This window comes from Megalobrama amblycephala, linkage group LG13 (assembly GCF_018812025.1).
Source record: "Megalobrama amblycephala isolate DHTTF-2021 linkage group LG13, ASM1881202v1, whole genome shotgun sequence".
Classification (NCBI taxonomy): Eukaryota; Metazoa; Chordata; class Actinopteri; order Cypriniformes; family Xenocyprididae; genus Megalobrama; species Megalobrama amblycephala.
The window spans coordinates 7,876,084-7,901,888 of NC_063056.1; the positions used below are offsets into that span (position 1 = coordinate 7,876,084).

At 39.8% G+C, this 25,805-nt stretch overlaps 1 protein-coding gene and 1 long non-coding RNA gene across 2 annotated transcripts; one reads left to right on the forward strand and one right to left on the reverse strand.

Annotated features, from left to right (window-relative positions):
• Nucleotides 1-9,283: 9,283 nt before the first annotated feature.
• Nucleotides 9,284-14,972, forward strand: LOC125243639 (protein NYNRIN-like). Its single transcript, XM_048153420.1, has one exon. The coding sequence runs from the start codon at nt 9,284-9,286 to the stop codon at nt 13,379-13,381; it is 4,098 nt and encodes a 1,365-aa protein (XP_048009377.1). The 3' UTR covers nt 13,382-14,972.
• A 4,139-nt stretch (nt 14,973-19,111) lies between these two features.
• On the reverse strand, nt 19,112-24,684 carry LOC125243932. Its single transcript, XR_007179185.1, has 2 exons — nt 22,919-24,684; nt 19,112-20,108 (listed from the first exon to the last, which is right to left on the reverse strand). It is a non-coding gene; the product is annotated as an uncharacterized LOC125243932 (long non-coding RNA).
• Between the last annotated feature and the right edge of the window lie 1,121 nt (nt 24,685-25,805).

Below are 25,805 nucleotides of genomic sequence, written 5' to 3' on the forward strand. Positions count from 1 at the left end.
ATCCACATCCACAGACGGGCTTCACTCCAGTAGTGCTCTCCAGCTCAGTCCCAGTGTCTCTCAGTCAGCAGTCCCTCTCTCTCTCACACACTCCTGTTTCTCCTGGTGTTTTATCCTGTCTCCGCGCCAATTACTGGAATAAGAAACAGGTGTTCGTGATTTGCATTTAACCCACTCACTCACCACGTGTCTCCTGACGCTCTCTCCTGCTGCAGACTTCGCTGAACCACGCCCCCCTTGCCACACTCGGTCTTAAACTATTATGGGTGAAAAGGCAACACAACTTGAGCCACAGGAAGATAAAGAGTCTTTGATCTCCAGATCAAAAGAGACAGAGAGACAACGCAGGCCTATTTCTTCTGAGTGACCTCTAAATGACACAGTTGAAAATCACAAAGACTGTGTTCACAAACAAACTGCATCAAACTGTTCCAAGACAATTCTAAATGGACTTATCAAACACCTTTCAACTGCATAATTTGATATCATGTCTACATATTATACATGTGACCATTTATGCTTAGAACAAGTAAGTTCAATTCCCTATAAATTAATTAATAATTTCATTTGAGCTGATTTGTCTTACACAAGACACATTAAAGAGCCACAGAAATCAAGCATTCTGCATTAGTTCAGGCAGGCCTCGTAGTCAAGCTCTGCTATCAGCTGATTGGCAAATTCCAACCCCACATAAATCAGCTGATCCAATTCCTATGGACTTAATTAGCAACTCTCAAATAATTACTTAAACACAGCTTCCGTCTGTCTGCCTGCATGGCTACTTCCACTGCACGCTGCTTACAATTAAGAAAAGTGAAACAGTCTTTTTTATGATATCACTATCATTTTTGTGTGGTCTGCTTCATCAGTTCATTATGAAGTAACAATACACAAGATTTAATTCACCTGTCATGTAAACAGTCTGTTTTAATACTGAGAGTGATATAAGAAGCTAGCCAATATGAGATTTGCATTATACAGAGACAAGCTTGCTGAACTCTATAAAGGAAAGAGGCTTTTCGCTTTGCATTCGCATATCAAATGAAGCTACAGCAATCATAGATTTTGTACAGCAGCATGTATAACAAATTCAGACTGCATGTTAGCGAATATCACCAGCAATAGATCGCTATATTGAAATAACAATACAACATGATTGATTGATTGATTGATTGATTGACGTTTGAAGCTTTGAACGTAATGCAGTATCGGAAGGTCAGGATTTTTAAAAATTGGCGCTTCACGAGCCGCCGCATAAAAGGGAAATGCATTTAATTGTTTTGTATTTTTAACAGAATATAAGGGTTAATATTAATTCAGACTTCAGATGTTTTGTTTGGTCACATACTTTCTCAAATCATACAACTGCTGCAGTGATTTGTTAGATAAGGTGGAGAAAACAAATCTGACCACAGATATTGCTAATGCGCATTAAGTCAAGTCATCTTTATTTATATAGAGCTTTTTACCATGCAGATTGTGTCAAAGCAATGTTATCATGAAAACAATTGGCTGCACAGCAGCTCTAGAATAAATTCATGTCATTTAAGTAAAGGTCCAGCTTAAGTAAGTTCATTGTATTAAAAGCTTAGAGTTAAGAAGCGTTTTTCAGCAAAATTTGATGAAAGCCTCAAACGCTTCAGAAAGCCTTGGTTCCCATCACTAATTTTAATGGCTTATTGATGCAGCTGCACTTCCTTAGACCGCTCGGGCTGAGATTGAGTGGAGGGGTCTTTGCACGTTCTCGCGGCCATGTGTAATTCATGAAATAAAGTGTTCATGACCGACAGTCGGTTGCACGCTGCGGGGTTTTGGAAGTGCCACCTACATATACGTGTGATTCACTATCAAAATGCATGGATTGACATAACATAGCAAGGGACAGAGATATGCCAAGTAATGCATAAATGTTAACTTGGACTAATAGGATAATAGAATATTAGTTCAGAAGCTGATGCTTGCTCAGTAGTATCTGCATTAGAGCACCCTCACTAAATTCGGGAAAAATTCTGGATTCCGGAACCGGGCTTGTCAAGGGCTGGACTGGGACAAAAAAAAATCAGCCCTGGCACTTTGGCCCAGACTGGCCCACTACATATGATCATAAACATGATTGTGTTATTTTACATATGCATCTGCTCACATATGATATCACTTGTTTCTGCTTTTTTGCCTGTTTTGATTCTGTACTCTTTCAGAAGATGTGTAGTAGGGCCCCCTTCCTATAACAGTGTAAAGTGAAAACACTGAAAATTCTGTCAATGGCAGGGAATTTCTTTTTTGTCGCAAAAGCGTTGCAAGCATTGTCTCACCACAAATGACGGAAATTTACATCAATGGCAGGGAGTTAAAGATATGCTAATTGTTAAAGCCAGAACAGCTAGTTTACACAACTTTCCATGAACAATGTATAAATAATGTTTTTGTGCTAGCGTTTTGTGCACATGTGTAAACTAGCCGTTCTGACGGTAACACATTATAGTGCTAGCCATCAACTACACCCACACTCATGAATGTAACAAGTGGAAACTGATACAGACATAGAGTTATTAGAGTTAATTATTTTATTGCAGAGTTATCACCATTATTTTGCAAACATCTAGTTTGTCCAATACTTTTGTTTTTGGCTGTTTTATCAAGGGGTAATGGGTTCCTACCACTAGCATAGCCAGAAAAACGACTCGGGGTGTGCATCAGAAAAACTGGGTGTGCCACATTTATTGTCAGATTAAAACTCCAAAGAGGTGAAAAGGGTGACATATTTATTAAATAAATTGTTGTTGAGGGGTCTGGGGGCATCCTCCCCCAGGATACATTTTTGGGATTTTAATATGTAAATGAAGCATTCTGGTGTACTCTGAAAATAAAATAAATGGAAAAGACAACATTTGCTTCAAGTAAAAAATAAAATAAAAACACAAAACAAACAAACAAACAAACAAACAAACAAACAAACAAACAAACAACAACAACAACATTTATTGACACTATAGGGCTGGGCATTGACACACATTTCACCATTGGATTTGAAGCTTGCGATTTGATGCTTGCGATTTGATTTCGATTCGATTACCTTCGATTCATTATTAATTAATTTGGGGCCATGGCTAATTTCATCAAAGAAACAAAAAAATATCTCTCAACGCTGTAAAGTTTAAACTATACAGGGAACCACAGCTGGTACCTCATTATAATATTAAAGTTTAATATTGATATATTTGTAAGCTACATACATATACATAAGTAAGTTTTTATAATAACATTATAATCAGGCTTGGGAGGGTTACTTTAAAAATGTATTCCATTACAGTTACAAATTACTTCATAAAAAAAGTATTCAGTAACGTAATCCAAGTACCACAATATAAAAGTAATGTAATTACTTTGATTACTTTTGGATTACATCAAGGTCACATGTATAAAAGAAAGAAAGAAAGAAAGAAAGAAAGAAAGAAAGAAAGGGTCCATGTAACGCTTCACAATTCAATTTTCAGACCATAAAATGCAAATGCAAAAATGAAAAATTCAAACCAGATGTTAATTTTTCTTGTTTTTCGGTTACATCATCAATGGATATTTGCCATTTCCCCCCCTTTTTTCAATTTTACTTTTTCTAAATAATGACTTTAGAAACAATCATTTTAATAAATTAAATCTAACCGATTTTCTATTTTTACATTTTTTTGTCTTGTAATTTGCGCCGTGGGCTGTACCATTAGCACGGTGGTGGCCGTGGACTGCTATCATTTCATTGATGTCACTGTTTTATTTACACTGTATGCATGTTGAGGAGTAGTTTAAAAGACTGAACACAGAGTATGTCCTTTTTTCACCCAAAGTGCTATCATTTTTATTATTAATATAATAACTGTCCTAATTATAAGGCAGTCTCGGACTGGCCATTGCGAGCAGCTGGGAAAAGTGAAATCCCGGTGTCCTGGCTGATTTAGCACATTTGGGATCATTTAATTATTTTTTTTTTAGGTTTTTAGCTCTCGTTTTATAGCCAACAATATATTATACAGGCTAGCTATATCGCTGCAAGTCAAGAGCACTATTATGATTTATTTCGGTTCATTATCGAATGTTGGATTCCCGCAGTAATCATTTGGGTAGCTACACCACAGTCAATAAATAACTACAAACAAGATGGGCAATGTGCCAAATCAAATTAGGTTTTTGTATTTATTTATTGAAATTAAAATAAATCACGTGCTCGACTTGCAGCATATAGATATATCAGATTCACCTCATCTCCGGCGAACTGCCTCTATTGTAATGAACAAGTTTATAACTGCTAAGTTTATAAGCGTGTGAAGTGCGGAAGCTCAATGTCGCTGTGGAAACGAACAATTATGCCCACTTTGCATCTGAGGAGAGGCCTAGTTTGTATAGCCTAGCCTACTGTTATGGTAGATGAGATGTAAATAAAAGCTATAATATCAACTCAAATTTGCCAAACCTTATAACTGTAACAAAGTTTATGAAGAAAGGAAAAGTGAAGTCAGATGACAGACAGGCCATCAGTTCAGACAACTTTTAAACATTTTACCCCATGTAAACAGCCAATAGACTGCTATTTATAAGGCTATATTTTTTATTTTAGGCTACTATTGCTATTTTATTATTTTTTTCTTGTATTTTTATTTTACATTTCATTATTTTGAGTAGACATAACAGGGCATAACCTTCAATAGACTATATGACTACTTGGCCATAAAAACAAAACAGCTTTATTGATAAAAATTGTAGGACCTTAGGTCATTTATTAGCTCAATTAAGTATAAAGAATTAAGTTACAGGGAATGAGAATCGAATCAACTGTAATTGATTTACTGTAAATTATTCAGAATTAATATTTAACACTTCATCAATTATTCGTCCAGTGAAAAATTGAGGTTAAAGTATTCTACCAATTCTGGATAAAATATTATTCTGTAGCCAACAGTAACAATATTTTATTATGATTATTATAAGCAAGAGGTAACTGATCTTTGAGTTTAAGACAGTAATTTGATACACAGCACAAGAAACTCGTATATGTGAAAATCAAAACAAGCTTTATTGACTACTTCTAATGATTACAGGAAACTAAGGCTAAACACACACACACATTCATACGCACACACACACACACATTCACGGAGTTGATATGAGTTATGAAGAAAGTCCCAAATACTAACTAAACATCGCAACCTGAGGAAAATCACAAAAGCAGAGCTTTGGCTTGATTCTTTAGGTTTAAAGGAGTTTCACCAGTTTCCAGCAAGAGAGAGAAGTTTGCTTGTACCTGCGTTTGCTCTGACAGCTGAGGTAATCCGGTTGTTCTGCAACTCGTGTGCAGCGGAGTCCCGTTCTGGATTGGCTGTCTTTCAGGTGACGTCTTCTCGGGAAAGCCCTTCGTGGGTTGCGCGGAAGCTTTAAAGTTGTTGCCGGCTGGTGAAACTCGCTGTTCTGAGCAGTTTTCTTCTTTGGAGACTTTGGTCAGATGTTTCACAGAGTGTTTTGGAGTCTGGATGTGACGGATGTTGAATGGTCAGCTCCGCGGCTCGTGGATGAAGTCGGCGACTGTTAGATGGAAAATCAGCCCCGGTAAAGGATCAGTTCTCAATGACCCATGCGACTTTTCCGCCGTGGTCAAAGTAGCGGTGCTTCGGCTACTGGGCTTCAACGACTGTGCTTCAGTCCGACTTCTGACCGACCTTTTGACCGATTTCTGACCGATTTTCTGACTACTAGCTATTGGGAAAGCATAGTTTTAAAGGAGGAAGTTAGCTCCGTCCCCCGATGTGTTTATCCAATGAGACGTTGCTTAGACACGCCCCGTCTATTGTCCATTGATTGTGATGTCCGTGGAACATAATCATGTTTATCAGTGACTTCATAAAGTTTCCTAATATTTCTCTGGTACCAAATTTCAATATTTCATTCACACAGAATAATAGAGAATTATAAATTCTGCATTTAGAACTCAAACATGACACACTTCTTACACACATATTACTAGACTGACCTAATTAAAACAATGATTACAATAATGCATTTGAAGAAAACCCACATATTGAATACATTGAATAGACATGTTAGTAATTACATCATGGCATGTATTATTCTGTATATAGTTTAAAATGATCTCTTAATGATGGTCCATTTGAAATTCAAGATTGAGTCTGTAAGCATAAAGTCATTGAACAGCGACCGGAGTCACAAGTGACCGGGTTGTTGGGGAAAATTTAATCACAGAAAAAGATTTTATTTTTGAGTTCACACAGAAGTCAATATCTGTTTCAGCAATGCAAAACACCTCTCTGAGCTCAACAGACAAAGCGTCTGGGGGTAACGATGGGACATCCAAACTGAGAGCTTTCCCGAACCAAGGGTGTCGGATCATTTAAATAAGTTCTAAGACAGAAGGGGGACCATTGTGTTTCTTGCTTTTTAATTTAAAATAGTCTGAGACAAAAGGGAAGGCCATTTGTGGGCCATTTGTGTGTGTGTTTGTTACCTACATCCTGTATGGAAAAGTACTGAGGAGAGTTGCTCAGACATTTGGAGTATAAATGTTTGTGGGTTCCTTTGTGTCCTTAGTTCACACTTGGGGCAGACATTGTATGGTTGTGTCAACTGTGGACTCTTTCTTGCAAGAAATTAAAATCTTTATAAAGTGAATTTTCCTAAGGTTTGTCTCTTACTAGTGATGTCAGCTAATTAATTTTTGCCGCAACAATTTTGGTGTCAGAAGTGGGATTCCTTGGACGGACCTTCTGGACCTGGAGAGCACCGGTGACCTGCAATCCTGACCCAAGTCAGCCCTAACCCCGTTAGATTCAGGGACGAGGGACCGACGCTGTGTAGGTCCAGGAGGACGACCACTGGAATCAAAAGAAAAACGAACCTGAGATGGCAACGGGTGATTCTGGTAAGAGACAAACTTGGAAAATTCAGGGGGGAAAATCTTTTATAGAATTTGGTTAAATTGAAAATTGAATTGATAGGGATAAACCATAGGGGAGGTCTGAATCTGTGGCAAATGCAGCGTGAATTGATGTTTTTTACGAGGTAAAAAAAAAAAAAAAAAAAAAAAAAAAAAAACTGAAATCACGTGGGCGAATAAGGGGGACTGAGTTGTGTGCAGTCCGGGGACTGAGTTGTGTGCGGTCCCGAATAGGGCGCTATTGAGAGCGTCCGCCCGGCTGATCTTGGGTGAAGAGATCAGATCTGTACGGAGACGTCCAACAGATTAATAGCGCGCGCGCAAAAAAGCCACAGAATCAGACTGCCAATATGGGGAAATCCCAAAGCAAGCTAGCTGAATACGAGACACCGGTATTTTGTCAAATGAGAAAATTATATGGCCAAAGATGCATGCAAGATATAGAAAAGTTGATCAAATATCATGATTTCCCAAAAGAAGGAACTCTTAGTAGTACAAGGTTGAAAACAGTAAAATTGTCGATCGAAGAAGGGAGTGACATAACAAAGGGTTGTGCAAAAAAACATGTATGTGGGAAATGTGAGAAAACAATTAATTGCTGGGTGGAAGAGGCAGATAATAGGGAAAGAAGAATGTTAAAGAAAGAAAAGAAAAGTGAAGAAAAGGCAACTGTGCCTCCACAGAATGAGATTACTATTACTAACACATCTTATGCTTGTGCTTTTCCACATGAAACACCGCCGAGCTACACAATTTATCCCAATGCGGAGCTCCAAGGCCTGAAAGTGGACCCCGATCTCGACTGCTCTCCGTTCCCACCGAACCAACCAATTCTACCAGCCAAACCAACTCCAGCTCCCCAGCAGAGAGACGGGGGAGCACGCGCCGCTGAGCTGAGAGAAGAGGGAGCACGCACAGCTGAACAATCAACAGAAGGAGGAGCATGCGCAGCTGAGCCAACAGCAGAGGGGGCATACGCAACTGAAAGCTTCCGGGGCAAAGAAACACTGCCGTCCGGAAGGAGAAAGAGACTAGCGATCAGGAAGACGAAGCAAAGAAAGAAAGGTGCACGATCATATGTTTTACGTTCCAACACACACGCACAAGCCAGAGCGCTGAAGTCAGACGGGGACTTTGATCTGAGTTCTGATACCCTCTCAGAAAGCGACGAGGAAGAGGAAGAGGAAGAGGAAGAATTCGAGATCTCGCGCCCAGAGAAAAGGAAAAACCGGGTGAGCATCACAGCACCTATGGTGGAGGTTATGGGAGTAAATTCAATAGAATTAGTATACCGCCCTTGGAATTTAACCGACATGAAAGAGGCGATGGCCCACCTGCCGAATCCTGACGACGCAGGGGACCGTTTTGCCACCGAACTGATGACATTCTGCCAAGAGTTCAGCCCGACGCTGAAATGAACTGAAAAGACTCATGATGGCAAAACTGGGAGGAATGAACTGGCACAAGATAAGCGCAGAATTACCAGCAGTGGATCACAGACGAAGTCACGTTAACTGGCAACATGCTTCAAACGACGGATATCGAGCAGCTGTGACGGGACTGACTGAGACTGTGAGAAGAGCATTTCCAGCACGCATCGACATGTCCAGAGTGAGCCACTGCCGTCAAGAACCAGGTGAGAGCGTTCAAGTTTACTATGAGCGACTCTATGGTGTGTTTTGCAAGCACAGCGGGTTAAAGGAACCAACAGATCGTGGCGACAGACCAACCACGTGGGAAAGTTATTTGGCGAACAGCCTTTTGAATGGACTGAGACCTGAAATTTCCCAAGCCGTGAAACACAGCTATATTGAATGGACTGAAGGACGAGTGAGCACCATCATGAAACATGCCTTGCACGCAGAAGATGAGCTGAGGGTAAGGAAGGAAAGGCCAAGAATAAAAGAATTGCAGTTGGCAGCTGTGCAAAGACCGCAAAGATTCAGTTCGAACGAAAGAGGAAGGAGAAGAGGACGATTCAGCGGGAACAAAGGAGGACACAATTCAGACAAAAATGGCTGTTATCTGTGCGGAGCTGGCGATCACATTATTCGTGAGTGCACAAAATGCAGGAAGTGCAAAATGGACGGACACTGGGCAACAAACTGCCCTGAACTGCTAAAGGCTGACTGAGAAAAAGGATGCGGAGAGCAGGAGGAGATCGGGTGGACCACGGCCAAGGATGCAAAAACCGCCGCAAAGGGAAGTACACGTTTACTAATATCACACACACACACGCACACACACCTGAACACATGCACTGATAATGCTCTCCGCAATGAAAAAAAAGCTTGCACCTCTTTGTGTGTTTCTGAAACAAACAAAGAAGATTTTGACAAATGTTTGATTATGTATAGCAGTAAGGGATTTTTAAACATGCCTGAATATCCCCTGCTAGTTGAAGGGACAATGATTTCATTTTTGGTAGACTCAGGGGCGACCCGATCTGTTTTGCGACCATGTGACTTGCCATGTGAACCAGCGCTAACAAACAAAACGCATGGTTCTTTGTCTGTATCAGGACATTATATAACAGAACGGTTCACTGTGCCATTAAAGTGTGAGACAGAAGGGGGCCACGTGCTGAAGCATGCATTTTTAACTTCAAAAACATGCCCAGTACCCCTTCTGGGCCGAGATTTAATGTGCAAATTAAATTTGGTAATGGTTGCAGATCCCTCGGGCATTGTAGTGAAAGAGGGTGAGCAAATGTATTTGAAAACAGAACCAAAATGGGTTTACAAATGGCACATAACCGAAACTGAGTGGGCAAAAACAATCTGTGAATTGGGGAAAAATAGAACACTGTCATTTGGTACAGATTTTATGATGCCTGACAATTTGCATTGCACGTCACATGTCGTAACAGAACGAGATCAATTTTATGAAAAACAATGGTTTGAACAAAAAGAAGACACTTTGAAACTTGATCAAATGTTTTGGACTGAGAAAATGTGTGCGATTTCAGTAGGCTTATCAGAAAAACAGCTTCCTCTCTATTTGATAGCAGGAGAGTGTGTGCCACACATATCAATTTCAAAGAAAAACACACAGGCCTGGGGTGACATGGGAATGTTTGTGAAGCACTGTGTTGAAACAAATGACTGGGAGAAGGTCGATGAGACTTTAGAGTACAGTAAGAAATTGAGGGCTTTTAAATCTGATTGCAAGCATGAAATTGAGGTGAAGCGAATTTTAACCGCTGTTGACAAACACACATATGAAAATGACTGTATGACAAATATTTGTGCTTTGGACATACACCCTGCGCTGGCAGAAGTGCCTGACGAGTTGTGGGCAAAGCACAAGTATGATGTGGGACTGATTAAAGGATGCGAACCGGTGATAATTACTCCCAAATCTGATTATAGACCTTGCCAACCACAATATCCATTAAAAACTGAGGCAATTTTGGGCATAGAACCAGTTTTTGAATCATTGTTAAAAGAAGGCGTAATTGTTCCATGTGACACCTCACCGGTGCGTACTCCCATCTTTCCTGTGAAAAAGATTAGAGATAAGGGTCAGCCCACTGAATGGCGTTTTGTGCAGGACCTGCAAGCTGTGAATTCAGCTGTCAGAGCGAGAGCTGCTACAGTTCCAAATCCCTACACAATCTTGTCACAAATTCCACAGAGCGCCACATTCTTTTCAGTGGTAGATTTGGCGAATGCCTTCTTTAGCGTACCAGTGGACAAAGACAGTGCATATTGGTTTGCATTTAATTTTAAAGGGAAAGGGTATACTTTCACAAGATTGTGTCAGGGATATTGCGAATCACCAACAATTTACAATGAAGCACTCAGACGAAGTCTTGAAAATTTGACTCTGACACCTGGATCAGCTTTGCTTCAATATGTTGACGATATTTTGATTTGTGCAAAAGATGAAACAACATGTGTGAAAGACACTGTGACCTTGCTGCAACATTTGGCACAGGAAGGTCACAAGGTCAGTAAACCTAAGCTACAATTTGTAAAAAAACAAGTCACATTTTTGGGTCATATAATATCTGCAAACAGTAAATCACTGTCTGGAAAACGAGTGCAGGCAATAACTGAGGTACCAAAACCAACCACAAAGAAACAAATGTTGTCATTTTTGGGGATGTGCTCTTATTGCAGAACATTCATTCCCAATTATGCGATTCTTGAGCAACCCCTGAGAGCACTGACAACAGGGAAGGAATTGAAGTCATGTGATAAGATTAATTGGACGGGGGAGGCTGAGAAGGCTTTTGCCGACATGAAAGCGCAGCTCGCCACAGCCCCCACATTAGGCCTACCTGTACCAACTAAACCATTTGTCCAAATGGTTGATGAAAAAAATGGGTTTATGTCTTCTGTTCTTTTGCAGCTACATGGAGACAGAATGCGACCAGTGGGTTATTTCTCTGGCAAATTAGATCCAGTAGCAGCAGGCCTGCCGCACTGTCTGAGGGCCGTGGCAGCTGCTGAACAGGCTGTGATGGCCTCTAGAGAATTTGTGGGGTATTCTGACGTGACATTAATGGTTCCGCATGCTGTTTCCATGATTTTGCAGGAACAGAAGACTTCACATTTGTCAACAGCACGATGGCTGAGATATCACACAATTTTGCTGGATATGCCAAACATCACAGTGAAGCGTTGCACAGTGCTGAATCCTGCCACTCTCCTTCCAACAGAGGAGGATGGGGAGGAACATCACTGCTGTTTGACTGCACTCGAACAGATATGTACCCCACGCCCTGACCTTTCGGACACACTGCTCGAAAACAGTGAGCATATCCTGTTTGTGGATGGCTCTGCGTTCAGAGATCCACAGACAGGCCTGAACAAAGTTGGTTACGCGGTGACCACTGAATTCGAAACATTGACATCTGGCACATTGCCATCAAATTTTTCAGCTCAAGCGGCAGAGCTCGTAGCCCTGGCAGAAGCATGCAAGCTCATGGAGGGTAAAAGTGTAACGATTTACACAGATTCACGATACGCGTTCGGGGTTGCGCATGATTTTGGGGCTTTATGGAAACATAGAAATTTTTTGAAATCTGATGGCCGGCCAATTCTAAATGCTTCTCTTGTGTCTACTCTTTTAGACGCAATTCTCTTGCCAAAACAACTTGCTATCTGTAAATGCGCAGCGCATACTAACAACAAAGATTTCATTTCAACAGGAAACGCAAGAGCAGATATGGCTGCGAAGGCCGCGGCAGCACGGCAGTCAAAGGAACCAGAATGCATTTTATTATCTGAAACTAACACAAATGCTTTGACTTCTTTACAGAGTATGCAGGCGTTTGCTACAGTAGCGGAGAAGAACCTGTGGAGACGTTGTGGTTGCAAACTTGAGAATGATGTGTGGATGAGTGTGGATGGCAAGCCTTGTTTACCCCGACATTTTTTCTCTCATTATGCTAAATGCCTCCATGGGCGTGACCATGGAGGCAAAGGGGCTATGGTAAGACAAATGAAAGACATGTGGTTCACGAAGGGCTTTACAGTGGTCGCTGAAAATTTTTGCAACAGATGCGTCATCTGCAACACACACAATGTGGCGAGAGGAGTGAAAATGCCCCTAGCATCTCAACCAGCATCAGAAGGCCCATTTGAGTATCTCATGATGGATTTCATTGAATTGAGTCCGTGTGAGGGAAAGAAATACTGCCTGGTGATGGTTGACATGTGGTCAAAGTGGGTTGAAGTTTTCCCCACCTCCAAACAGGATGCAGCAGCAGTGGCCAAAGCCCTGCTGACTGAAATAATTCCCAGATGGGGAATTCCAAGAAAGATAAGTTCAGACAACGGAACACACTTTGTGAACGAGGCAATAAAACAAGTGGGTCAGTTTTTGGGAATAGATATGAGAACACATTGCAGTTACCATGCTTCTTCAGGGGGGGCAGTGGAACGTGAAAACGCAACAATCAAAAACAAATTGGCAAAATGTTGTGAAGACACTGGTCTCACATGGATAAAAGCCTTGCCTATTGTGTTAATGTACATGAGAATGAGAAAAAGAACCAGAGTAAATTTGAGCCCGTTTGAAATTGTTTTTGGACGACCGCCATTCATGGGAATGGAAGGGGGTAAACAACAGCTGCCATCCACAGATTTGTGTGAGCACAATATGCTGAATTACTGCAAAGAAATGTCTTCTCTGTTGTCTGATGTCTGCGTGCAGGTGAAAGCTGCTCAGGGGAAACCGGCTGAGACTCCCTTGCACAACATCAAGCCAGGAGATTACGTGGTGATAAGGGACCTGAGGAGGAAGAGCTGGAAGGCGAAAAGGTGGTTAGGACCATTTGTCGTGCTTCTGACGACACACACCGCCGTCAAGGTAGCTGAGAGAGCGACGTGGGTGCATGCGAGCCATTGCAGAAAGGTCCCACCAGTGATCGGGGAGGAGGAGCCGAGAGGAGAGGAGCAGGAGGCACACGTCTGTGCGGGTAGAGATCAAATATAAACATCATTTGCCGTTATCATCTCAAGAGTAGAGACCCTGGCACAAAGTGGTGCTGAGCCAACCAGTTTTTTTTAAAGAAAAAGCACATCAAAGACTAATCTTCCTCACACGTTCTGGACGTACAACTGTGCGATCCATTTAGCCAACTGTAAAGAATGGAGCAAGTGAGACCATGGCACCGGTTTCAAGTGCCCGGAATGTGTGGCATAAAGGTAACCACGTGCATACTGACTTTATTCAGCTTGGTGATGAGTAAACCAGCACCACAACAAGTGAAACCACCTGTTATACCAGCATTTGAACCTGACATTCCCAGCTGGGATGAAACAGTGTGGATGGGAAATGAAGGAGTAGGAAAAGGGGGAACAAAACCGGAAGTGGACAAGGCAATGACAAAATGCCAAGGGAACAAAGCCTGCACTCTGGCACTGCTGCAGAAACAGGAACTGAAGATAAACACCAGCTGCTGGCTTTGTCTGCAAATGTCTCACGCCTGGAAGACAGTACCATTGACTGTTGCAACAATAAATGAGACTGACTGTCTGATCCCAAAGCAGATGACGGAGGTGCTTAGAGCTGCAGCAGACATCGAGCAAGGGAAGATTCCAACAAAACATCCAACATCTGCCTGCAAGAGAACACAACGGTATAATCACACAGACATGTTGATTCCACCATTGAGAGTGATGCATGTTCAAGGAGATGTGTGCGTGTGCTCACAGAGACTGAAGCTGAACGTGAACACAGGATGGTCTGACTGCAGAGTCAGAATTGACATCAAGAATTCAACGACAGGGAACTGCACAGCCGTAATAGACGGTATCACAACAGACTTTACCTGCCCGTTTAGCAAACCAGGTGACACTTCACCTGCGGCAGTTTGGGTTTGCGGTGACAGAGCATATCATTTCATGCCACAGAAAGACTGGACAGGTTGCTGTTACCCAGCCTTAATGAATGTGGGAACATCTGTGTATTTTCCGGATAATGAAAAAGGAGAAAAGACCAGACAGAAAAGAGATATTGTTTCTGAAATAGGGACATTGCCAAACCATTACAATGGTTATGTCTTGTCAGATCCGTGGACAACACCTGGGGCAAATGTGGGCTGGTCTATTTTTCTGGGGGTGGGAACAGCAGTAACGATAAACAAAATTAATGGATTAGCATGGAGTGTGTTAGCTTTAGCCAATAGCACCGAACATGCCATGACAATGGTGAATGAGGAAATGAGACAGATCAGAGATGCAGTTATTCAGAACAGACTGATTTTAGACATGCTCACGGCAGAAAAAGGAGGAGCTTGCAAAATGTTGGGAATGTCATGTTGTTTTCACATTCCAGATTACAGTGACAACATCACAAACATCATAAACCATATGAGAGCAGCTGTAAGGGAACCTGAGAAAGCTGATGATTCATGGTTTGGGTGGATAACAAATCTGAGAGTTTGGGGACACTGGCTATGTTACACTGTATTGCCAATTTTTGCAATAGTGGTACTAGTATTGCTATGTTTACCATGTATTTTTCAGTGCACTTCCAGCATAGTACAGAGAATGGTGAAGACCAATATGTCTCAGCAAATGGGTAAACTAACTGTTTATGACGATTACAATGAGTGGATGAGCGAATTTGATGAGATGTTTAGCGAAGAGACACCTAAAACAAATTAGGGGATTTTTATTTGTTTTTTTTTTTTATTATTATTTTTTTATTTTTTTTGTTTTTGTATTGTTTTGTTTGTTTTTTATTATTAGGGAACCCAGATATCTAAATGTTTCTTTATTTACAAATTTAAGAGAATGATCATTTATACAAAAAATCAGAAATGAAGAGTGTAAATGTGATGAGTGACTTAAATTAGCTTGTTTTATTATTACTTTTTATTACCTTTTAAATACCTTTATAATTGTTATTTTTTATTTATTTTTTTCTTATTCTTATTATTATTTTTTTTTTATATCTACACATTTTAAATTTTCCTTGTGAGTTATCAAAGAATGATAAAAGGGGGAATTGTTGGGGAAAATTTAATCACAGAAAAAGATTTTATTTTTGAGTTCACACAGAAGTCAATATCTGTTTCAGCTATGCAAAACACCTCTCTGAGCTCAACAGACAAAGCGTCTGGGGGTAACGATGGGACATCCAAACTGAGAGCTTTCCCGAACCAAGGGTGTCGGATCATTTAAATAAGTTCTAAGACAGAAGGGGGACCATTGTGTTTCTTGCTTTTTAATTTAAAATAGTCTGAGACAAAAGGGAAGGCCATTTGTGGGCCATTTGTGTGTGTGTTTGTTACCTACATCCTGTATGGAAAAGTACTGAGGAGAGTTGCTCAGACATTTGGAGTATAAATGTTTGTGGGTTCCTTTGTGTCCTTAGTTCACACTTGGGGCAGACATTGTATGGTTGTGTCAACTGTGGACTCTTTCTTGCAAGAAATTAAAATCTTTATAAAGTGAATTTTCCTAAGGTTTGTCTCTTATTAGTGATGTCAGCTAATTAATTTTTGCCGCAACAGGGTCAAAATGGATTGCTCCACACAAAGGAGGTATAGATAGGACATATTCGTCTTTAAATCCATTGATGGGTGTTTTCCTGTTCCGTCCGATAATACAAGAGGGTTTTGTGAGAGAGTCAATAGATTTAAAAGTCCCATTCTTCGTGATCCCATGTTTCCAACTTTAGTTAGTGTGTAATGTTGTTGTTAGAGTATAAATAAAATCTGTAAAATTTTAAAGCTCAAAGTTCAATGCCAAGCGAGATATTTTATTTAACAGAAATAGCCTACAACAAATGGCCTGTTTGGACTACATCCCTCTACTTCCTTCTTTAATGACGTCACTAAAACTGTGTTTTGACTAACCTCCGCCCACAGGAATACACAAAAAAAGGGGGCGTGGTCTTGTTGCGCTCCCACGGAGAAGAGCAAGAGTTGCGTTTGTAAAGTGTGTTTGTCGCCATGTTGTCGAAACGCTGTTATTTTCATCCCGCAGTCCAATCACCTTTGTTTGGCCTTCCCAGGGACGCTGTACTTAGAAATCAGTGGTTACAATTTATGTTTAACTCGGTTCCCGAAAATTATAATCCACATGTTAAACTATGTGCAGCACATTTTACTGAGGACAGCTTCCTCAATCTCCGTCAGTTTAATGCCGGATTCGCACAAAGATTATTTTTGAAAGATGGAGCAGTTCCCTCTTTGTTTGGAGAAGGCGTTGTTTGTGGACCACAACCGGTAAGTGCATTTTATTATTTACGTTGGTGCGTTTAACAGTTTCTGTAACTTATCACACAAAGGGCAACGCTGTTTAGCTTTGTTAACTAGATGGCAATTGAAACTTATCCGACCAAAACTTTTAAAAAGTGTAGTAATTCAACCGGACACCATCGATTGTTGGTCTTTGTTATGATCAGTTTAAATTATTTGTTGATTATATCTGTTGTTTACTGTTTAACCACATGCTGGTTTAGCTGCAGCCACGCGAATCATTGTTCTATGTTTAGGCCTATGTAACGTTACCTACTGTAAATAAACAGCTTACCATTGTGACACATCCTGTAAAAGACGTGTTTGCACAGGTTCTACTCGATCCTTTTCATCTATGTTCTCCGGGTCTGATTCCGGCTCAAATTGATAAGGTAAAATTAAAGACATGTTTACGATAACACTGAGCGCATGCATCTCCCCGTTATGGTAAGAGGCGTGACCTTTCCGGGCAAGGAGCGCTAAGCTGTTGTCAAATCACAACACAGGAACCGCTGGCACAATCAGAACTCGTTACGTATTTCTGAAGGAGGGACTTCATAGAACAAGGAAGTCATCAGCCTGTTTTTATGACAGTGGAAACAGCGGTATACAGATAAGTAAATTATGTGAAAAATACTGTGTTTTTTTACACGTGAAACATGAACACATGTTATATTGCACACTAGAAACACAATCAAAGCTTCAAAAAACCACAAAGAACGGGACCTTTAATGTGATCAGACCCTCGTGATAGGTTCTGATTAGTTTATTGCTGATGAGCTAAGAAGTCCTTTAGACAGAGTCCTTTGTTAAAAGAAGTCGTGTCATCACTTCTGTTAAGGCTAGGTTTTTCCTGTCAGGAAATGGATCTTTTGGACCAAATGATGCTTTGTTCAATCATGCCTCTGGCTGATAAAGCCATTTGGTAACGTCTGTCGAACGAGTCCCTACAAAATAGAAACCGTATATACCACATTGAATAACAAGACTAAACATGATGATATAGCCTACATTTTTGGAATACATTTTTTAACTGAAATATCACACATGGCCGATAATCATATTGTTATAGCCTACTTATGGCTCCAAGCGGTGTGTAATGTTCATGTACATGTCCACAGCATCCCAAAAGACACCATTACCCACGAGAGTGGCATAAAAAATATGGTCACACTGGTATGTTGATGACCACAAATTTTCCCTCTGCAGCTGGCGGTCAAGGTAGCCATCAAGGGTGTCTTGTCCATAGGGTGATGGATATGTTAAACTCCCTCCATTGCTAATATAGTCATGCAGCCACAACCTCGGCGGGTGGTATAAGGTGAGACGGGATTCGTGCGGTACTCAGGTCGGCTGCGAACAGAGCATCAGGAATGCCCTTGTGTGGAATCGTGTGTGCGTTCCACGCAGGGACGAAGTTCTGTAATCCCACCATGCAGCATTTAGAAGCAATGCAAGAGACACAGTGCTTGACAAAGGGATCATCCATGTCCAAGAAACTATTGTTCGTAAGATAACACAAAGCTTGTTTGATGGGATAGTTTATGCGAGCGTTTATTTCTACCCACTTTCTTTCGGCGGCATGGTTTTGCCTGGACTGGCTTTGAATGAAAGGAAGACGGTGTGTATTGGTTCAAAGCGCTTCGAGATTGTCGTACTGATTAAGACACAAATAAAATTCACGACCGTGGTCTACTCTTAACTGGTCAAACAGTCCATGGTTCAAGCTAATTTCTCTATACACCTCATCATATATTGTCAAATTATTCTTAATTGGCATGACAGAGTATCCCAATATTTTCTCACTAAACCCATCACTTGCAACGACTTCGGTCACACCAAAATCAATAAGCTTCTCATTTTGATCCATGTGAAGTTTGTTTGAATGTTTCTTGATGCGCAAAACTAATAAATAGATAATACACTTGCACCTCTTTCGATTCCATATTGTGTCCTCAAGTGATGTTGCACCTCTGTGCAGGTTGTAACGAATTTCATTTGATGAACTCCGCTAATGAGCGGTTGTTCCCCTTTAAATAAGGAGCGAGTACATGTGACGTCATGCTCCCCCGGGGAAAAAGAAAATGTCCGGTGTTATGGAGACACGTTGGTGTTTTTTGCTCTTGTTGTCGCTTTGAATCTCCCGCTGTGAATGGACTAACTGAATCTCCCGCTTGTGTATGGAATGTTGGAAACGCTTGCTGAAGCCGTGTATGGAGAGCTATTGTGCACTTATCCTGATGTAAACGGAGACTGACGGTAAACCAGTCGTGCTAGGTAAAGTGTAAGTTTAATTTTCTTTTGCTATTGTTTATTTTTTATGGGATGTTGTAAATTCGCTGGTTATTTTGTTTTGTGCTTATTATATTTTATTTGTATTTAGGGGTGGGTTTTATTTCTTTTGAACTGGATATGTGCAAGGTTATTTAATCTTACATTTATGGTCCCGATTCGTGCCTCATTCTCAGTTTGTCTTTTTCACTCATTGAATGCATAGGCCTATGGGAAAGAGTCATGAACATGAAGCCAATCCGTTCACAAAACCTCCTCCCAGACTTACTTCAGTACAGGGCTTTTAAACATGTTCAGGGGGGTGGTGTAACAATTGTCCAATGAGAATATACTTTCATGATATAGGAATGTGGTACATATAGAAAAACAAGTCTAAATATGGTCAACATCTGGTCCAGTGCCCCTGCCTGCCTTGGGCTCCAGTAAGGCCTAAAAAGCAGGGACCCTTTCTTGGCTGCTTTCCAAGAAACACACAAACATATACATTGTGTACATTAAAACCAGATGTGTGACGAAACCATAACAACCAGTCTCCGTTCTACCCTTGCATCCGTGAAGACCAGGTGAGGGAAAACAGGGAGAAACAAGGAAAGAAAAGTCAGGCTGATAAGAAAATCTATCAGTTCCCCCATTTGATCATAAAATGATCACTTAATCATAGCATGACTTTTCCTCACAACACTTAATCACTTTCCTTGACCTTCAATAAGCTTTTTACTATATTCTACAACAGTGGATAAAAATTCACTGTAGACAACTATTTTGTCCTCTTCCGCATCTAAATGTCTTCGTTCTATGCTTCAGCATCAGGGTGATTTAATCAGTTTCTGTTGAATTTCTCTTTTTGCTGCTAAGCACTGTGGTGCTCGTCGATCCTTCATCTGTTCTTGGATGCTCTTGATCAGTTGGAGCAAACAGCGGGCTTTTAAGCCACCAGTTGAGTCTGCTCAATCTCCTCGTTGGTCCCCCTAAGGAACTCTTCTGCCTCTGCCAGGGTTAGAGGCACACCTGGTGTGAACTCAGGGTGTTCCACTTTTGAGCACTGCACTAGTGTGCTCATGGATCTCGCTCCACCACTCAGATAGTCTTCTCTTGTGGTCACAAGCAGGTGTCAGTCAAATTTGGTTCTATGAAGATACCGCATTCAATCTCCTGACAGCATCTACTCGTACCTTATACCTATATATGATAGATAGATATGGAGACATGGAGGACACACACACAAAATAACAAGACCAAAACAAGACAATAGCATTGTCATTTTCCATACCGTAAAAATACATCAGTACCTAGATTTTAGGACAAACATTTTTTGTATTAAATTGGTGATGAACTGAGAAATCATATTTTCCTTGAGCTTTTGACATATTAGAGGTAATCATAAGACTACCTGTAAGTTTCAGAGCTGAAAAATTCCTGTAACTCCAATCAAAGCTTTAACTGACACCAGACCCAGCAAACGACTTACAACAGCAAAGGATTTACAAAGTGAGGATCTATGACGTCAAAGGGCAGCAATCACCGCCTCCGCTGAAGAAGATCAACGCCTACTTCATCACTGCCTGTTTAGCCCCGCTTACCGATTCGCGCATGACATGCAATAGAATCGTTAGCATAAGTAACATAGTTCTACGTGTTGCTAAACCAGACTGAGCTACTAAGCAATAAACATGCCATTGAGGATTACAAAATATTGTTCAGTGCTTGGTTATGCAACATGTAAGTCACTGTGTTAATTTTAATGCATGATCTGATATTAATGATTCATGTTCAGTCAGATGTTCTTTGTCTGTGTCAGTAAATCAAACACGTGACTAAACATCAACTTGCGTAGTTTCTCTTAGTAGGATGAAAATAATCTGTTATTTAACAGTAAATAAATAAGAAAACGATCAAAGAAAGTTCCTTTTGCAATCGTTAGAGCAGCACGCTTAAGCTGTCAATCAAACAGCATGCATTTATAATGACTGATGCTCAACTCCCATTTTATTCAAAGAATCTTAGTTATATCACGTTTGCCTAGAAATTGAGTTTCAATTACGAGATCACTGCTTTCATTCACTCAACATGTCTATGATCAGCTACAATGTAATCAATGTAATCATCACTGCAATCTTTCATGCCACAATCTAAATATTTAAGCCTTGAGAGCTGTAATAGTAAAAACGCACTAAAAGAGAAAATAATACTTGGCTATTTCAGATGGAAAGATGTCAGCCAATCACAGCAGTGGGCGTTTACACTAAAGTCTCTCAGCAAACACGCCTCTTAAAACAGAGTGTTCAAACTAAAATCAGAGTAGGAAAAATGCATTTTATAAAATGACAATTTTGGATGTAAAAGCATTAACATCATAAGTGTACCCCAGAAAACATTATAAAACAATAAAACAATGCAGTTCATGACCCTTTTAACAAAACTGCTTTACCTGTGAATGGAAATTTTAAAATGCTGTTAGAGACAAAATATATATTTACTCATCAGCAGTGACAGTAGTAACCTGTGGAAAAAATTAATGTGGGGTGAGGGCTGTCCATTTTTTCATTACCACCAATACATGGAGCAGGGTTTGAACCCATGTCATTCCAGTTTCTGTCAATACCATACATTGGTTTTTGCTATCTGATTTCCTCTTCATTTTTTGCGCTATACAGTGCATTTCAAAATGATTAACCAATGCTTTTCTACATGGACAACACTCAGACCACTTTAAAATGTTAACAATCACAATGTATTTCATACACCTGTCACAGAATTAGCTTGAGGGAATTCTGCAAATGGAATTCATCATGACATTCTGAAAAGGAAGAGTTAGATGTGTGCTGCACAAGTGTGGCACTGCCACAACAACAACCCAGGCCAAGATTGTTAACCCAAATTCATCCATGGCCATTATTCCATTTATTCCATTGGACATTATCCAATTTGTGTGCCCACTTCAAAAATTTGTTTACAGCTGTTTATGGCATTTGGTTTGCCTTGGTGCACTATCACTCTCACACACTTTCACACTTTTTCACACCCCCATTTTCTGGCCAGAAAATCATCTCTTTTTTGTCACTGTCTCCACAGACAGTGAACTGAATAGGGAATGTATATGGTTACAGGTGAAATATCACCAAATCCAATCGAATAACACCACTTCGATTTCGATGGAAACTACTGAATGTAGGCACTGTGGCATTCCCTGTGCGACAGTGTCTAAGCAGTTAGACTCATACAGTCAGACGAAGTCATACGCAATGGTTTGAGATTTCTTAATATCTAATTGATCATATAATCTTTTAAACCTAGGCATGCCACCGTTAGAAGAACCAATTCAAATTTCTTGAATGCAATTTTTTCCTTCATTTGTCCAATATAATTTCATTTTCATTATTAATTTGGTGTTGCTCATGAGCTGTTCTGATAAAAGTTTGGAGATCTCCACATATTCTTGGATCCATGGCCAAACATCATGTATTCGTAATCCCTGTCAATGACAGCATCTGTAATTTCATAAATTAGGAATTAGGCTATTAGTTCAATTTATCCCTAAAAATATAAATAAACCAAGATGAGGTGACCAATATTATGGCTTTACCATCCACAGTTTGTTCTAGGACACTTTGTGCCCCAATTGTAATCTTTTTTGTTCAAAGAACTCTGTAACATGCTTTATAGGAAGCTCTGTTTTACGAGCAGAGTCTCTCCCTCTCTCTACACTTCACAGCATCACCAGTGATCTAATTTAACATTTTACCCAGGATTTTATTAAATATCTCCTCACTATAATAAGTCCAGTCCAAAGTTTGAACTGATTTATGAATCAGACCAAACACTTAGCTTCATTTAAGGTTGGACTGGTGCCTATCAAAAGAAAGCAGAGTGTTGTTAGTTTATCAAAACATAAAGAACTGCTATGAGACCAGTAAATAACCAAGCTACAAATTAATGTGACAAATCAAAATTTTAGGCGGTCTCTGTAGTGCTCATTAAATATGCAGTACCTGCACACAAGGGAAGGGATAGAAGTCTTGCTTGATCTTCAGTCAGTTGAATGCGTTACTTTTCTCAGATTCATCTGGTAGTTCTGAGATTTCTGTAGGACTGCTGTTCTGTAGCACTGGACCTTCTGAAAGAGTCTTTCATTTTCACATGTCGTTCTCTTCATCCAGTGAACTTTGTCAGTCTGTGATGAGGATCTGATGAGAGCACTGGAGGTCTGGAAGATGCAGTTGTGTCTCTGTCTTTCTTCTCAGGGCATCTTGTTGCATTGTCATTTCTCCAAGTCCAGCCCCTCTGAGATACAGTATCAATTTTCTCTTTCAGGGGTGGAGCTGATGGTCCATCCAGCCGTGTGCCGTCTTCTCTCTCCCTCAGCACAGCATAGTTGTTTTTTATTTGGCAACATCCCAGAAGCCATGGTCTGCTTTCTAAAAAATGAACACTCAAGAGAGAGCCGCATGTAAATTCCAACCACAATTGTATATGAGCATTCTGATTTGCTTTTTAATTACCTCTTTCAAATGTCTCTTAATTTTATCATCTGGATGACAATAGCAGTTCCTCATTTTTATTTTAATAAAGCAAGTTCTTCTTTGCAGAAAAAGCAAGCAATTTCTTCTTTGCAGAATGCAGAAAAGAGCAATAAGCTACTCTGAAATATATCTGAGATCACTACAAATAAATAATCCTCACAAATTCATCAGCATAATGTATTCTGTTATAAAGTCAGACTTCAATCTCAATCTAGTAATACTAAATATAAGTTGGCAACCGTCAAAAATATTTTTTCTTTTTATGTTGAGCTCAAAACATCTAATTAAATTAGTCTCCCAATCTTGATCTCATTCAACACAATGCAGAAGTTATTCTTCAAATAACAAAATCTTAAAATCTCTGCCATACATCAATTTTCATACTGTCTCCCAGGGATAACGAGTACAAATACAGATGTCTGTACATAACAGGATTATACTGTATCTTTTATATTAATTTAATATTGTCCTATTTATTTGTTTCTCTATTTAACTCTTGAGATTATTTCATTTAAAGTATGGTCTTTAACCTATATCTAAGCCAAGACTCAAATCAAAATCTCATAAGTCTAATCAGCCAAAATATCTAAAAACAATTGCACATATTTGCGCTATCACCCATTGTCAAATATCTAATCAACAGAATTTTGATATTTGACTCCTAATTCACCATGAATTTCACATACAGCTGCTTTTAAGATCAGCAGCCCCTCAGTCTATCACAGGAGGGACAGAACATGATCTGCTTCATAACTTCACTGAATCAAAGAACTTTAATTCTTATTTGTAGCTCTAATATTCTGTCTCCTGTCCAGATCAAATTTTTTAATGCAAATTTTAAAGATTTAATTTAGAAGTTCAAGTTAATGCCTTGCAACGACAACACCATTTTCTTTAAAATCATTCAAAATTCATTCAATCGTGAAAAAGGACTGAGAGATATCCTAAGGAATAGGAAAACCAGGAAAAGAAATAAAATCTCTTCACACATATAATCATCTATTCCTTCTTCCCACGCTCAAAAACGTGAGGATAACACTAATGACAAAAAGGGTGATCAATCCTCTTTTTTGTCCTTCCCATATTTATTCAAATACGAGGATAACCAACTTTTACCAAATATGGCAAAAATCGCGGCACGGAAATTTAAGGATAAATTTCTCAACAGACAGTAAGATGCACTTAAGCATTTTATTTCTTACCTGTCTGGAGAAATCCCTGACGAGCCCCCAAATTGCAAGGTTATTTAATCTTACATTTATGGTCCCGATTCGTGCCTCATTCTCAGTTTGTCTTTTTCACTCATTGAATGCATAGGCCTATGGGAAAGAGTCATGAACATGAAGCCAATCCGTTCACAAAACCTCCTCCCAGACTTACTTCAGTACAGGGCTTTTAAACATGTTCAGGGGGGTGGTGTAACAATTGTCCAATGAGAATATACTTTCATGATATAGGAATGTGGTACATATAGAAAAACAAGTCTAAATATGGTCAACATCTGGTCCAGTGCCCCTGCCTGCCTTGGGCTCCAGTAAGGCCTAAAAAGCAGGGACCCTTTCTTGGCTGCTTTCCAAGAAACACACAAACATATACATTGTGTACATTAAAACCAGATGTGTGACGAAACCATAACAACCAGTCTCTGTTCTACCCTTGCATCCGTGAAGACCAGGTGAGGGAAAACAGGGAGAAACAAGGAAAGAAAAGTCAGGCTGATAAGAAAATCTATCAATATGTTACAGACAATACACACACTCCACGGGCACTTTCAAAAGACTTTGATCCAAGCTAAAATCTTCCTCCATGTTAAATGGTCATTTGTAAAAGTATGCTGAAAGGACTGAGTAACTATATGTTTTTGTAAATGTTTTGTATATTGGTGTTCATTTGCTGTGTTTGGATTTATTGTACTGATGGAATGTGTATGGGTATTATGAACTTGGTATTGCACTTCTTGAATATGTGAATATATGTTTTTTTTTTTTTTTTTTTTTTTTATACTTGCTTTAGGTTGTGAAGGGTCATTTGAATTTGTGAAAAACCTAAACTAAACTAAACTAAACTAAACTAAAGAAACAGGATAAGATAGGGATTGTATAAATTGTTGAGCACATTTTATTAGATTCCTTTGGGGCGATTTAATTGCTGAGAATTTAAAATTTGTCTGGATGATTTGCCAGGCTGGCACCCCTCTTAGTATATATAAAATCATCACAAGGTGTATCCAAAGTCCTCTACCAATCTACGGATCACAGTTTCATAACTATCAAGTGAACTCCAGGCAGACATTTTCAGCGGACAAGCTACAGAAAATAGGCTAATCGGACTATATTAAACCATAGGCGGAATTTGT

Excerpts from the sequence above, each read along its gene's own strand:
- LOC125243639 (XM_048153420.1), top strand. The coding sequence starts at position 9,284 with ATGTATAGCAGTAAGGGATTTTTAAACATGCCTGAATATCCCCTGCTA.